General features: G+C 31.3%; 1 protein-coding gene across 1 annotated transcript in view; it reads right to left on the bottom strand.

The window, feature by feature from the left end:
- Positions 1-7,242: 7,242 nt before the first annotated feature.
- LOC105622291 (general transcription factor 3C polypeptide 1) overlaps positions 7,243-16,712 on the bottom strand; it is an 11,672-nt gene continuing 2,202 nt past the window's right edge. Inside the window, exons 4-15 of the mRNA XM_012203711.1 lie at positions 15,647-16,439; positions 14,547-15,381; positions 14,009-14,254; positions 13,203-13,481; positions 11,960-12,895; positions 10,546-11,566; positions 9,851-10,398; positions 9,186-9,477; positions 8,607-8,820; positions 8,332-8,524; positions 8,027-8,123; positions 7,243-7,364 (exon numbers count right to left, since the gene is read on the bottom strand). Of these exons, the coding sequence (XP_012059101.1) occupies positions 7,243-7,364; positions 8,027-8,123; positions 8,332-8,524; positions 8,607-8,820; positions 9,186-9,477; positions 9,851-10,398; positions 10,546-11,566; positions 11,960-12,895; positions 13,203-13,481; positions 14,009-14,254; positions 14,547-15,381; positions 15,647-16,439 (5,576 nt within the window). The remainder of the gene's footprint in view (positions 7,365-8,026; positions 8,124-8,331; positions 8,525-8,606; positions 8,821-9,185; positions 9,478-9,850; positions 10,399-10,545; positions 11,567-11,959; positions 12,896-13,202; positions 13,482-14,008; positions 14,255-14,546; positions 15,382-15,646; positions 16,440-16,712) is intronic.

Raw genomic sequence — 16,712 nt, 5'->3', positions numbered from 1 at the left:
ACTACACACACACACACACACACACACACACACACACACACACACACACACACACACACACATATATACAGAAAGCGAGGCACTTAACCCTTAGTTCTATGACGAAAAAGGTTATTACGTACCACGCTATTTGGTCGTTGTACTGATTCTAAGTTGATTGAAAAGGAAGATATTAACTGTTACGTCAATTACCTGTATAATTTTGTAATGAAATAAAAAAATGTGTACTTTTATTATGATGGATGAATGAAATAAGAATGGAAACAGTATTGATTTTACTGATATAATTAAATAATCAGGCTCTTCTTTATAAAATTCAGTTTATTGAAGTAGAATATTTAATATCAATTTTAAAAAATTATCATTCAGTTTTATTTTCTTGTGTTTTACTCTTATGGTGAAAAAATATAAGAATGTTTGATCTCGTAACAGAAATAAATGAAACGAAAGATATGAAATTAAATATACTTTCTTACTCCGTAATAAAATTTATAATAATGCATTGAAGATTTCCGCGAACATTGTTAAGTTATAACTTTGTTATAAACTTAAAAACTTATACTAAATATTTAAAATGAAATTCGAAGTTTTTAATAACACCAATATAATCTTTTCATCAAAGAATATGTTCTGTAATCGTCAAGAATATTTTCTCATAAAGAAGCAAGTTAAAAGTAAATATTAATAACGATCTATAAATCGTAATTTCGTATTGAGCACTTTAAAATATGTCAAATATGTAATCAATAATACACGAATAAAATATATTCGATTAAACGTAGCATGCAACAACAGAATAATTATTAATAATTAGTTAATCCAATAAAACCAATGTCAAAAGAGACTATCTCAAAATTACAGTTAAAAACGTGTAAGTTGATATCAGGCAACTTACTCTTAGCGAAAATTTATATTCGACACGAATCTATTTGCTTAATACAAAACGTACTTTTCTTCAAATTAGTCATGAAATTCAGGAACCTTTATGATATTGCTCATTCAACGCGGAAATACTGCGTTAAATTTTTGCATTTAAGCGCTATAATATATAAAAAATATATAAAGAAAACAATACTAATTAATAAAATTAACCAATGCAAACAATAAAACCTGAACATAGATAATGCAATAAAAACTGAGCAGTTTATAACTGTATCACATTTAAGGAGCTGCGTGATTCTATGCCTTTGCAGATCTTGTTGTGTCGCGACAACGTAAAATATACTCGCATACGTAGAAATAGTTTGATCAGGAAAACAATTGGAAAGTCCGGACAAGGCGGTTTGTAGTCGATTTGTTGCGCGAGCTGTAGCATCTGTGCTCCGAGATTCTTCTCGATAGAAAGTTTCTCGAAATTGCGCATGAACGTGTCTTCAAGGCTGGAAACATAGAGATGGAAAGAGCTCGATGTATCTCTGCTGGACGAATTACTCTCCTTGGTAGCATAGGCAATGCATATGTTGCAATTAACGTGCACCAGCAAACACTCATTGAGCAGAAACTCGCACACACGCTTAAACGCGCTTCTCTCAGGCAGTCGCAAATCGATGTTGCGATAATTCGTCGCCGAGATGTTCAAAACTACTTGAGTAGCGGGCGGAATCTCATTAGCTAAAGAGGACACCGACGGGGTTGATGCTGTCTCTATTCGTTTGAGTATCTTCCGTCCGTTCACGGCAGAATCGCCCCCACTTGAATGCTCGAGGAAATGCTTGCTGACGAGATTCTTGAATGCGTAAGTAAACAAGATAGGCGTGGGTCTAACGCGATTTCCACTTTGTCGTCTAATAGAACGAAAAACGCGCTCGATGCTCTCTAGATTCAATCTTCTTGTGCAGAGAGAAGGGAGCTGATGCTGTTGCAACACGTTCCACAGTTGAATAATCGCGTTGATTGTAATCTGCCAATGATCGAAGCACTTGATCGACTTGACGCACGCGCCATTCCTGTCCACTATCTTAATCGACTTCAAGAAGTCAAGTGTCTGCTGCAAGAAGCTCATTTCGTGCATGCTACCCGTGAAAGTTTGTTCGAAATTCTTAGTATTCGATTTGGTCGATGCAGAGGAATTGAGAATGTCGAATAGCTGATCAAAATTGTGTATAAACTCCATCGTGCCGATCATTTCCAGAGGTAATTCACCGGATGCAATGTGCGCGCTTAAACCTGCAGCTATGCTACCACTGAATATTTGAACAGCGTACTTGGTTTCTATCTTTTGACATCCCTTGGGCTCTAAATGACTCAAAGACAATTTAGGAGCCAATGGCAGTCGCAACTGGCTGTCGCGTCTGAAGAAGAGTTCAATATCCGTCCACGAGGCCCTTTTCTCGCGGAAGCGGAGATCATGAGTCCTGAACATGTTTCTGGTCGTTCTCATTAGCCGTGTAACATCAAAAACGAAAAACACTCTTTCGTTATTCACCAGGAATGACGGGCGTTCCGTAGAGATTCCTAGTAATCGTGATAGTCGCAGAAACGTTGGTGATGTATTGGTAATTAAAACATGCACGGTCACATTGATGCTCTTCAATCTAATTATTGCTTGGAATATCAGATCCTTCAAGATATCGGTGTGACACGTGTTACTATGAAAGTAATAGGCGATGGGTTGTTCCCAGTCGCCAACTAAACTACACGCCATTATTACCAAAACCTTTCTCGCTAACGTGCGCCGCTTCTCTGTACCGGTATCGTGGAAACCAACAATTTTGTCGCGCGTCAGATTGTAGAAGAGATGTGGTCTAAGTCGCATTTCCTTCACAGACAGGGAGCAATGTCTCTCCGTCGACGGCAGCGATTTGATCTTCAAACGCAACGCATTAAGTACATTGTCATTCAAGCCGGGCGGCATATCCCAATTGCGGATGTGTCTCCACAGCTGACGCGTTGTAGGCAGCAAGCATAACGGCCGGTAAAATCTATATGCACCTGATGCCATGAAGAATAACTCGAGCGCGAGTTGCTTATCCTTAAAATTCTTTTTAGTCTTAGGCTTCTCGCAAGCATTGATGCACGCTGAGACTAACATGGCGGAATTACGTGGTAATAAATCTGTACACGCCGTTTTAAATTGATCCATGTTCAGACGATTATCTTCGTTTTCCATGTCAAATGTTTTTCTTCGCTTTGTGTCGGCACAAATCTCAGATTTTTCCATAGGTCTCTTCCCTCGAATCCAAGCTTCTGGTGTCTGTGTCGAAATATTCCAATGTCTTCTTTTTGGTGTCCTGTAACATTTAACAAAATTTATGTTTAATATCTTTATTTTATTGTTAAATTAATATTTTTGTATATTTTAGTGAAATAATCTGACGTTAATCGCTAAAATAAATTTTTATCAAATTTTAACATTTTCACTAGTAATATTAATCTTTGATAATGATATTTACTTGTCACCATTTTGTTGCGTTGTATGAACTGTTTTTGACGACGTTGTACAAATCGATACTGTTTTTGATGGTGGTGTACAAATTGATACTGTTTTTGATGGTGGTGTACAAACCGATACTGTTTTCGACGTTGTTGGCACTGGAGAGTCTATAGATGTTAAATCTATAATATCTCTATTTAAAAAAGAAATAACTTTCTGTATTTAACAATTATAAATGATGCTATATAAATTGAGATTACAAATCTCATAACTTACGAATTACTGCACTCTTCTTTTGGAAATATTCGTGCCAATGTCGATATTGCTTCCGTATTCGTATCTATTTCTTTAATAAATTGTATTTCCGCGGAAGTATTCCTATTAATAGAGTGGATTTTTAGTACTTTTATTTTTTACATACATATACCGACATATTGTAAATAAATTAAGACTTCATTTACATTAAATTCTATTAGCAAAACAAGAATAAATAATGCTAAATATTAATTGAAAAGAAATAAGTTAGATATCCTTTGAAAATAATATATTCAAACGCGCCTAATTGACTTTAATACATCTAACATTTCTAATTCACCTGTTATCATTCTCTTTCTTCACATCAAGCAACAAGGTTTGAGCCGATGATACATTTCTGATAAAAATTAAATATATTATTTGTTATAACACAGAATATAAGTTAAAAACTGAATTAGAAATACAATATCAATATTAAGGCAAACAAAAGTTACCTATCCTCATATGTCTGTTTTAAAGAGGATCTTGGAAAAAGTGCTTGTACTGGTGAAATTATGGCTGTATCTCTACATCAAGAAATTATTTTTATTCAATAAAGATGAGCAATAAAAATATAATACTCATGCAACAAAACGGAATTTATTATATCTGTTATAGATGATGTATATATAATTATATGTATATACAAATTTACTTGAATCGTTTATATCATAAGTAGATTATATTCTTATGGCAAAAAGAAGCTCACCTTTCGTCAGGTTTCATGGGATGCGTTTCAGATACTTCAGATTGTGATAAATCTGTAGAGTTTCTAAAAAAGAATTGCAATTATATTTAGAAACTATTTTACTCCTTGAGCAAAAAGTCAGCGAAAAAATTCAAATACAACTTGCGAACTTACCTATTTCTGCTCTCTGGCTTCAAAAATATAGTTACAAAAGAAATCGGTTGGAACAAAGTCGTAGACGAATTACCACTAAAAAAGAGAAAAGTTACATTTTTTATTTTTCTTAAATACAATTTTAAAATCTGATAGTTTCATTTGGAAATTATTTCTAGCAATATTGTAGCAATATATTTATATAACTGTACTAGTAACAGATATATAAATATAAATATTTACTCACTCTCCTGTTTGTTGTAATGGCTTCAAAAATATTGATGGCACAGCTTCTTTACTGAGATAAATTCTTCCTTCTATATTTCGAAACATTTCTACTCGAAAATGTAAATGGCATATCCGATAATATCGATTCGCAAATTCTGGGCCTATTGGCACCAAATCCATTCTATTACATGCTTTAATCCATTCTAACCATCTGAAATTATATAATTTTAAATATAAAACTGACAATGAAAATATAATATTATATATCAAATACAGAATATAAATTTGAAGATATATTCAGATTTATTTTATATATAAGCACAAAATTAATTTTCAGAGTATATATAATAGAAAAAAATATATTCAAATTTACACATAATGTAACCTTATGTCTAACAAATGCTAAAAATCAAAGTCATATTTGAACAATTCAGTCAATTAACCAATACGATTAGTTGATTCCTTCTCTATCAAAGATCTCAAAGTGATTTCTAACATCATGGGCACAAGGTTTTGTAGTTTGAACTGGTTTGAATTAGATACAAATACCTTTTCCTATCTTTCGGAAATCGAAAGAAATGTCGTCTCATTATTTTTATATTCAACATGCAACCTGGTGCAGAGCACCAACGAGTATTAGTTCCAGTTCCATCCATCCTTTTTAATGCAATATTATTTAACAGACTGCAATTTATTTTCTATTTAGATACCTAGAACAAATATAATATATATAAGTTTAATCAGCAAACGTCTTACTAATTTTGTATTTTGTACATTAAACAAAGTACATTAACATTTTTAAGTCTATAAGTAATTAAATGTTACAAAGACTTAATTTACAAATGTTCTCATCATAGTATTATACACAATGATACTACATAATTTTATATAACTTAGCTTTGAAATATATAAGCAATAAAGATTTGTTTCTTATATAATAAGAATTTAAATTTCTTATAAAAAATAGTTTAATTAAGATGTAAAGATCTACAATATTATATCTTAGAAATAACAATGTAATTAAATAAATTGCTCGTAATATATTTATTAATTAAAATGTCATTAATTTCTTCTATTAAATAGTTTATATTATGTTTCTATTTTTTTATTATTTGGTTTATTATCGCTAAACAAAACCCAAATTCAATGAACTGTCATTCAACAATTTCTCACAGCTTTGCTTACCATTGTTTATCTACTTTTAGATGCATGTACACAAAATCTGTCTGTGTAAAATTGTTGTAAGTTATTCATAAAATTGCATAATTAATTTATAAATCTTACAATAAGTTTTAATTTCCTGCACATACACTGCAATTTGTAAATATTTGTTCACCCCATGTCTTTTCATACCTTTCATAAATGCGGGGAGAAATTTTAGAAAATATTTACCTTACAGACAGGACAGTAGATGACACCTCAATCAGTAAGGTTGATTGAGTGAAGAAAGATTGTAAATTCTCTATAATAACTCACGAGCGATAAGTTCTTCAATTTTCATAAACAAAACTTGATACTTGTTTATTCTCAAGTCTCTTACATCGCATCCTGTCGATACACAAACAGCTCTTCCCATTTCTCGAATCTCACTTTCTCGCGGGCGCACTTTTCGAAGATAAACAAATGATCCATTAGATTAACCGTCACGGCAAAGTTAAAATGGAAGTATAGTTGGATTTCGAAGGAAAAAAGACGAGGAAGAGAAATCACAGAAAAGTATACGGAAAAGGAATAATGTCCATCACGTTTCTTAACAAACGAGAAACGAAAATTTCGCGCGAAGCTATACGTCCGTTCATAAAAAAACGTCAGCTGAGCAGAATAAATTCAATTGGTTAACCTCGAGCTTGTGCGCGGTTTATCAGCCAATTGCTATTCTCGCTGAATACGCGGCAATTTCAAAAATGATTGTCTTTTAGCGCGCGCATAAAAATATATCGAGATTCGAAATGTTTAATTTATTGCACAAAGTTTCCGCAAAACTTCGTTAAAAATTACATTGTTATTAACTTCAATGTATCTTTATTATAATCTTTACATATTTACTGAAAAAAATAATAAAATAATAAAGTACAAAGAATTTTTTAAACAGATACAGAATCGAAGTATTATAATAATTTCATTCGGAAATATTTTCCTAAGCATATCATATATACAAAGGTATTAAACATCTTTCTATATTATTGTAAAATAATATTATTGTATATATAATCATAATAAGTATATATAATCATAATAATCATATAAGTCATACGGTTTGGATGCTCTCGCTTTAAGCACTTACATCATCATTCCATTTTTGTATCAGATATGTTTGATGTAAATATATCTTATACAAGGATAGAAGCACTGAAAGTACCCAAATCGAACGCAGTTATAATCATATGCAATAGATGTGACTATTTTCATCTGTGCTTGCCATGCATATATACAACACATATATACACATTATGTATTTTAATTATGTATTTTTTTAATTATGTATACATATATAAAAAATATATAATTACGGCATAAAATCTGCGCTATATGTTCTCGTACTCAAGAATATACTAAATTTCAATATAGCATCTATGGTAGACTCAAGTATTATTTCATCTTCAGTAGACCAACCAATGGTGTCCGCAGCTAAAATTAAATAAAAAATATATGAGAATGTATTATAATGAATTTGATAAAAAAAAAGAAATGTGTCATATATCAGAAAGTAGCAGAAGTTTTGGATAAGATAACATATGATACTTTCCACTTCGTGACATAAGTGAACGTCGTTTTATTTTTCTTGACATTCCATGAATAACAAAGATAGAACGATCCTTATGTCATCAAACGGTAAGTACCCATTATCTTTTCTTGAGATTAACTTTGTAACATTTGTAATAAAATGAAATCGTATTATCATACAAAGCACTCTATCAAAATATTTTTATAGATTGTATTAAACAAGAAAGCAAATTATCTGAAATTAGTACACAAATATTTTTGACGTTCGAGAAATGTTATCAAAATAAATATCGAAACATCGTTATCGAAATAGATCTTCTAAATCTTCTTAAATCTTTTATAAATTATAATATTAGCTGTTTATGTTTAATTACGAAAATAGAAATAATTTTTAAATATGAAATAATTTATGTACAGATAGATTACAATATTTTGAGAACATCACAGAATACGTACGATAATTAACAAAATGCAAATATGTTATTGTTGATGCAGACATTAATTAACAACTATCAATTATTAGAAATTTGAAAATTTGAGTAATATTAATTTTAGTGATCACATACTTAGATTACTAATATTAACTGTAGGTGGTGCAGAGAATAGAGTAACGCATGTTTTCTTCAAGAGCTTACTCTCTAAACATCCCAACCTGACCAGCATCTGCAAAAAATTATTTTCACCGAAAGTTAGTTCTTACAATATCAAAAAGAAAATGTATACAAGTTCCATACTACTTTTTATCAATAAGTTGTAGAAACTCTGTAGTACTTATACCTAATATAAGATCTAATGGAATGAGTCTTTCTTTAAGAGTACAGAAATACTGATTTATTAATTTGCAAGTGTATGGACAATCAATAAAACGAACCTCAACTAATTCACGTGTATGATAGGGTTGTAGAACGGGAACAAATCTGCTTTGCATTTTCGCCATTGTGAGTCCAGGATGAAGCATGCAATAACTCAAGACTGCACCTAACATTCGATCTAAAACTTTGCGATTTAGTACGCCGTCTATACGTATCCATGGCCTTACTGCAACTTTTATTTCTTCAACAGTTCTGAAAGAAAACACAGTTCAATATCATTTTTTAAGAGGTTTCTGAGAAAACATTTTTTTTTTATTCATATGTGATTTCATACGTGAAATCTAATTGCTGCGCTGATTTATACACATCTTTTTGTGGAAGTAAACGTGTCTTTTGCTTATGCGTTCTTTTTCTTGTACATAAATTGCTTTTCTCGCTATTTTCCTTCTTCTCATTCTTCTTGTTAATTATGTCATTGTCTGTGTTTTTCTTTTCTTTGCTGTCTTGGTTGTCCGATGATGTTGAAGGTATCGCACTATCTATTTCGCCTGCAACATGCTTATTCTAAATATTTATTGTTAAAAAAAAACAATATATTAAACATAGAACTTAATCCATTTAATAATTAAACAAAACTGGAAACGTTGATTTTTTAATACTGTCACTTTTGTAAACTTTATGACCAAGAAAAACACACTGAAATATAGTAAAGCATAAATTGAATATAATATATTCTATGTGATAAAAGTCTATATTTTAATAAAATTTTTCAAATGAAATATAATATATAGAATTTGTAATATCAAATCTTATTATACCATAATTATAAACAAGAATTGATGTATTCATTTATTTATTAAAATAAATATTTTAGCAAAATATAAAATTAAAAAATATAATAAAACTATATTACATTTTTCATTTGCATCTTTTTCATTGTCGATATTTGTATCTTTTGCATCCATTTCAGTATTTGTTTCAGCTATTTTCCCTTGATGCATTGTGGAATATATACTATCTTTAAATGGCACTAAGGATTCTTGTTCAAGACGATATATTTTACAGGAATTAATTAACCAGGGATCCACATAACGATGATGAATATACCGTGGTTTGGTGACACCAGAGCGTACAAATATACGATTTTCTGTTAAAAGCGAAACGATTTTGTACAAATTTTCTCCTTGTTTGTTGAAGAATTCATCCTGGATAAGACAAAAGAAAAATAATTTTTTTTTAATAACTAAGTTAATAAAATATTTTTTTAAAAAATTGCTGATTAAAATGCAAAAATTCGCGAAAAAAAACCATTAAAAATTTACCGTTAATAATTTATTTAAAAAACAATATATTAAATGTAATATATTAAATGTAAATAACTTAATCCATTTAACAATTCAACAAATCTGGAAATTATGATTTTTTAGTACTATTTTTTAAACTTCATGATACAAAGAAATACAGTGAAATATAAAAAAAAATTTCTCTCTTTATCTGCTGTCTGGTGTGTGTGTGTGTGTGTGTGTGTGTGTGCGCGCGCGCGCGTGCGTGCGTGTGTGTATGTAAAAAATGAGTTACCAGCAGCTCCTGCGAACAGACGCCGATTTCTTTCTTCTCCTGAACGAACTCGTATACTGCGTCAGCATATTTCCAATTAATTGCTTCAGTTAATTCTTTGTTTTTCGTCATAAATTCGTTCTTATAGTCCGTATAAGAAACAATGTTCTTCGGAAAAACTGCAGTCTGATTTAACTCGCTGAGAAAATCGTTTACAGTCTCGATCTTCAGCGGTACTAATTGATTAGGTACTGAATAACCTTGAAAATTCTCAATATTGTTTAATGTTTCTATAGTTGAAGACAATTCCAAGCTATAGAATATCCTAAAGCTATTAACTACGAAGTATTCGTGCGCATGATGACTGTCGGTCATTGAGAGATCATTTAGTTCTTCCTTCATCCTCAGCATGGATATTCTAGTATATTTTTTTTGGACGTCATTTGTAGCCTCTATCTTGTTGCAAGAACTAAAGTAATTCATCTTAGGTGACATATTCTTGATAATCTCACTGACACGTCGAGAAATCCGAGTTATATCGATTATATTGTTCGGCTGCATCAAAGAATCTAGAATTAAAACAATATATTATTTTAGACAAATCAATTATAAAGTTTGATTAGAAATCGCAATATCATTTAATATTGCATATAAACTATTCATTTTATAATTATTTCTAGAAATAAAAATTTTATAATCATAAAAATATAATGTACCGTCCTCCTTCATCTGCTCCTTTAATTCATTCATCGATTTAACAGGTTTGGAACTATTCAAAAATATTTTGTCGAGGTTTCCAAAATCTTCACATAATTCTTCTTCAAGAATCTTCGATTCCTCGTTTTCTTCTGAGTCCTCGAAATCTATCGAATCTTCGGAGTTTAATCTTGCTCTTTTCAAGAACTGCCCTTCGCAGTCCATAGAATCTTCTTCAATATTAGATCTCTTCCTTGAAGAACGATTTGTACGCGTTTTCTTCTTACTTTGATCGTTAGAACAATCCTTCGGATTCGTGTCTTCGTGTTTGTTACTTTTGTCAAGTAATATATCTTCACTTTTCTTACATTGATTTTCTTGTTTTCTTTCATTACTTTCTTCGTTTTTATAAAAAATCTTTAATATTGGTTCTTCAGAATTGTCACTCTCAACAGGTCTCCTCCTCTTCAAAGAATCTTTTTGTGTCTTATGGGAAGTTTTTTCCGTTTCAACTCCAGAAACTTCAGCATTCTGATTGTCATTCTCAAAACTCTCAAGATTAAAACGGTAAAGTCTTGTTAAAATATCTTGGTATCTTTGGGCAGCTCTAAAATAAGTCTCATCTTTGCCTTGATATCTCGCGTCTAACATAATAATTTGATCCGGCATCTCAATGTCAAAGTCAATTTGATTATGTGCTAAAAGATCATGCATAGCAGCGACAATACCACTGGAAATTGGAAGCTCAATACCGTTAAATGTTTCTTGTTTCTGTGAGGGGACAATATTTTTTTGCTCAGAATACCATTGCAGTAATTTTACAAAGACATTGTAAGAATCCTTAAAGACATCATAAGTCCATTTAGTTTGAAACCTATGGATATAATTAATGCTTAGTTGATACTGTGAGCTGCTCATCGGCATATAGTTGCCATATTTCTTAATAGTTGCCAAGTGATGCTTTTTTACTGTCACCATTTGATCCGATTTGACCTTATTCATTGCTTGCTTTAGAAGGGCCTCCGAATAGTGTTGATACACCTTTAACAAAATAAGTTACTAATGAGTCGATTAAAAATTTCTTGCAATATAAAAAATTACAATTTAAAAATTTTGAAAAGTTGTAAACAACATAAAATCAACATATTGATTATATGTGTATTGTATAAGTATGAATAAATTCTACTTAAAATAAACGATAGACATCTCATAGAAAGAATAAGAATAAAAAAAGATATTATTCATCAAGTAATATCTATTAATAGATCAAAAGAAAATCAAATGCTGATTTTATATTATTCAACACACACACATTTAAAAATTTAATTTAAATTTAATTTAAATTTAATTTAATAAAGTTTAATTTTCAGGATAAATGAGTTTTGGAGTATTATTTTCGTGAATAAAATATTTTATATTACATATGTATCATACCATAAAGAGTTGATAGGCCCAGGAACGTCTATCCTTTCCACAGCACATGGAACTATGTATAACAGAATTAATAATCGCCGAATGAATGTCAGTGATGCTTCGCACATCCTTCGTAAAGCCTTTATTATAATGCGGCTTTATTGGATGAACCACTTCGAAAAGAAGATTAAATTCCTGCGCGGTCTTTGGCATTGCCATGTGCTTCTTTGGCTTAATCTCCGCAATGTCGTAATACTTTTTCATGATATAATCTACAAGCTCTTTGAAAATCTCTATTAATCGCTTCTCATACTCTGTCGAGCTTGAACACTCGCCCTTCAATCTCTCCATTGCGCCGCCGTATCGTTTGTCAACGAACGGATCTTGTTTAATCTCCTCGACGCCTAACGCAACGCTGTTCACTGTGCGTGGCTGTCGCAACATGTACATCAACCGGCGCTGACAGGCGCGCGAAGTCTTGTTGTACGAGCTGTAAGAATATGTTCGCAATACATCTCGTATCGTTATGAAACTGACCATCTGTTTGCGTGGATTCGGTGATAAGTAAGTCGATGTTACTTTGCACACTAGCAGGATGTTATCTTCGTGAGTGTCCCATTCCACTCGCAGCTTATTCATCCGCTGCATCGCCCGATAGTCGTCCTCGTCGAATTTGACCCGTGCACTTTTCTTGCGCGGCACCACATGTCGCACAAAGGATTTCTGCTTTTTAGATTGATGCGATGACGGTAAAGCCTCGTACTTCCGTCCAGCGATGTTGAGCTGCTCCTGTATCTTCTTCTGCAATTCGGTCGCACTAACGACAGGCGGTGGCGGTGGTCCCGAAATCTTCTTCAAACCATCATATTCTGTATATTTAATAGGCTTTACTTGAATTTTCGATAAATGCAAATCCCGTTGGCCTGTATTGGATTTTCCCTGAGTTCTAGAAGTTTGCTGATAAAGAAAATATTTCATAAATAATATTAATATATTCTGTAGTAAATATATTGCTATACAATTTAATTTATATACTGATATTGATTTAATTTAGCTTGATAGTCAATAGATTTATAAATTTCTATATATAAACAAAAATGCTTATTATCCAATATAAAAATATTTATTAAATTTTTTTTATGTTAAAAATATGATATTTATTTCTAAAAAAACATCTGAAATTTAAAAAGAGAAAGAAATGTTTTATTTTGTTTTTTCAAAGCAATCATTTTTTTCTATCTTGGATGATTTCGTCATTCTTTACCTGGGGATGTTTAGTACTATTACTTGACCAATTCCAATTGCGTTTCAGATGAGCGAAGAGAGCTGAATCAGTACCAGCCGCTCCTTTATGATCTCCTGGAACTAAACCGATATCTCTTTCTGCGACCTCTTTAGGATTGCGTGCTGCAACTGCTTCTATCATAGCAGCTTTCTTGCATAAATCCTCAAGTAGAATATCCTTGCCATGTACCACCAGCCTACCGCCAAGTAGAGTATTAACGCAAATAGTCCACATTTCATACCAATATTTCTCAACGGCCTGCAAAGAAATAAGATATTATTAATGAGATATTACTTCATTTTTTTTTAGAATTACTCGATTAGTCCTTAAAAAAAAATGCATTAAGGTATTAATAATAAAATATTTTATTAATTTTTTTAAATGTATTAAATCTTTGTTTTTTTAAGAGTATGACTTTCACATACAAAATATTCTAGTATTACTTATTATAAGTATTTATTATAAGTATTACTTATTGTAATTGTGTAAAAATTATAATATCACAGTAATATAATAAGATGGAGCAAGAATCAGTTTAAAAATAAATTAGAAAAATGATTATTGATACACATGAACTGAATCCAATAATCTTCAAAATATATTTTCTATACAAATCATTTTTATCGACAACAATTTTTTTTGGGATAAAATACAAAGATTATATTTCTTGTTTAGAGAGTTAAATTTATCCCACAAAATTTAGAATAGAAATTTAGAAGATTCAAACATTATTTTTTAAAATATTTTTTTAATATTTCTAATAACACAATATTAGTCAACATTACCCGTGTGCGATCGAAGAAGTATTTAGTTACTGGATACGGCTTATCTTCAATTTTATGATAACCCGGTGCCGAAGAAGTCGTGTCCATCAATTCCGTGCGCCGGTTAATATAGATGAACACTTGATCTTTGTCTTTTAACCGCTGGGGACCAAATTGCACCAGACCAAGATAGCCTAATCTGGTGATAGTGTCATGAATATTGAATATATATTTCCGTGCATGTAATAAACTATTGCGTATAGTAACCTAGAAATTAAAAAAAAAATCTTTAAACCAAGTAAGCATTATTAACAAAATTTAAAAAGGATCATTAAAACATAAACATAAGTCTCTTAACAAAGATAATCAACACAAGGATATAAAAGCATTAATATCAGTAGAATAAATTGCGTTCTATCTTCAAAGATCCAAGTTCATATCTAATTTTCAGTTGATTTGCAGAATAATAAAAATCACGATTGCTAATATTCGAGACTGTTTAGTTGAGTCATTTTTAATCTTTCTAATGTGTAAGATCCTTAAGAGATCCAAAACTCACCGGAAGGTTTTTGACGAGGTAATGTTGTCTGATTGGATGACTTAAATAGCGATCTAAATCCGGGATCGCAAAGGGGATATTATGTATTTTGGTGAAAATCGACAAAGGCAGCCCTAATAAAACGTCGCACATCAATGCCCAACCTTCAGACCATCCGTTGTGTTTAGGTAAAGGTGGAATAAACATCTTCCAATTTACTTCGGTGTTGTAAATGGTACTGAACTCTGGGATGAGATCATTGCTGATTTCGTACCCACTAGACCTAAGCATTTCTACCTGTTTTTCCTGAGATAATTTCGGTATGCCAGGATGATCATAGACCAGATAGAATAGTAGAATGTGTATCGTTCGCATCCTGACGAATTTCGGGCTGAAACCGTAACGTCTACCAGCTTTGGGATCATGCTTATAGTTCATGGAGGATAATTTAGTCGCTGTCTTGTTGAGCTCTTGCAATTGCTCCTTAGGCGACTTGTCTGTCTTCTCCTGCTTATCCATCTTCTTCACTCTTCTTTGAGACGCTAATAAGCAGAATTTGACCTTCGCTTGCTCGACAGCTGATTTAATTACGGTATGATTAATGTCGATGTTAGGATCACAAATAAACGTCAAATTCTTCTCACGTCCATTTGCGCTCAAAGTTAACTTGATGTTCTTCACCAAGTTATCTTTAGCAAGTTTCTGTAATAATCTGATGAGAGATCTCTTGTCAATTTTCACATCGTAACCCTCTTTATCTTCTTCCTCATAAATCATCTTCATAAGTTTCGCTGTATCATCAATCACTTGATTTTCTTTCACTGCCTCGATTATCAGGTTAGCACGTCTTAACAATCTGAATACAAAAATAAATAATATAAGAAGAGAAAATATTTAATAATATTGATATCTACAATAAAAGAATCTGAGTTCATATTTCTAAATTTAAAAATATTCAGAAGTTAAACAAAAATATAAATTTTACATCACAGCAAAATAGACAAAATTATATGCAATAAAAATTCTTGTTTAACTAATACATTCCTCTCTAGAAAATGATTTAATATATTTATTAATTTAATTAACGATTTATTTATGCTTATGTGCATATTTATACAAACCTATATGTAATATTAGAGTTTCTCTTTTCTGTATTCTGCACAATTTCCATAAAACCAAAAACTTCATTAATTCCTTTTCCAGTGCGAATGGGCTTTTGTGTTATCAAATTTGTCTTTATGCTGTTATAAAACGACGTAGCTTTAGCATCGTTAATTATTTGCTGCAAAGATGTATTAAAATTATTAAACTTTTCTTTCTTCTTCTTCTTCACATTAGTATCGAAATATTTTCTTTTCATTAATAAAGATTTCGACGTCATACATCTGTATTTAGATCGAATTTTTGACAATCGATACTTATGTAAAATTCTATTGACAACATAAAACAAATTCTTCAATTCTATTTCCTTTCTAGCACAATTTTCATCACGTTTATCTTTCTCTTCATCAAGAATCTTATCTTTATCAATAATTGGTGCATCAATATCATCAATTTTATCAATGTGATGACCAGAAGAGGATTTTTTACTTGTCTGAGGATTTTTTACTTGTCTGTCGTGGATTGTTAAAATTGCTAGATGCTTTTCGTTTTCTCCTTGCGAGGATGTTTTGTTCTTCAGATTCTTTTTACGCTTACTGGTTATTTTCTTGGAGAGTTCCTTAATTTTATGTACCTCTTTATTAAATTGCTTACTCATTTTGCTGCTTTTTTCGTATTTCTTTGAAACATATTTTGTAATTCTTTGCCGACCCATATCATTCATGTATGTTGCAGCGATACCCGCTTTTGCCACATTTCTCATAAATGACCTAGACTGTAATTTAGTGAGACCCATCTCCTTTCCCAAATTAGCTAAAAATTATAATTTAAAATTTCTTAATTTCTATTTGCTTGTAATTTAAAAATTAAATAACAAAATGACGTATATTAATTTTTTATAATATAGTAGAACTCCGTTTGTACATATCACACACACACACACACACACACACACACACACACACACACACACGCGCGCGCGCGCGCGCGCGCATCTGCTACTTTACTAATTTTAATTAAAATTAAGTTCATAACCTACCTAAAATTAAGTTTAAAACTTATAGTCTAGAACGTCCTTACCTTAAT

Source organism: Atta cephalotes, assembly GCF_000143395.1.
Source record: "Atta cephalotes unplaced genomic scaffold scaffold00043, whole genome shotgun sequence".
Classification (NCBI taxonomy): Eukaryota; Metazoa; Arthropoda; class Insecta; order Hymenoptera; family Formicidae; genus Atta; species Atta cephalotes.
The sequence above is the reverse complement of the archived record's forward strand: the minus strand, read 5'-3'. Positions and strand labels throughout refer to the sequence as shown.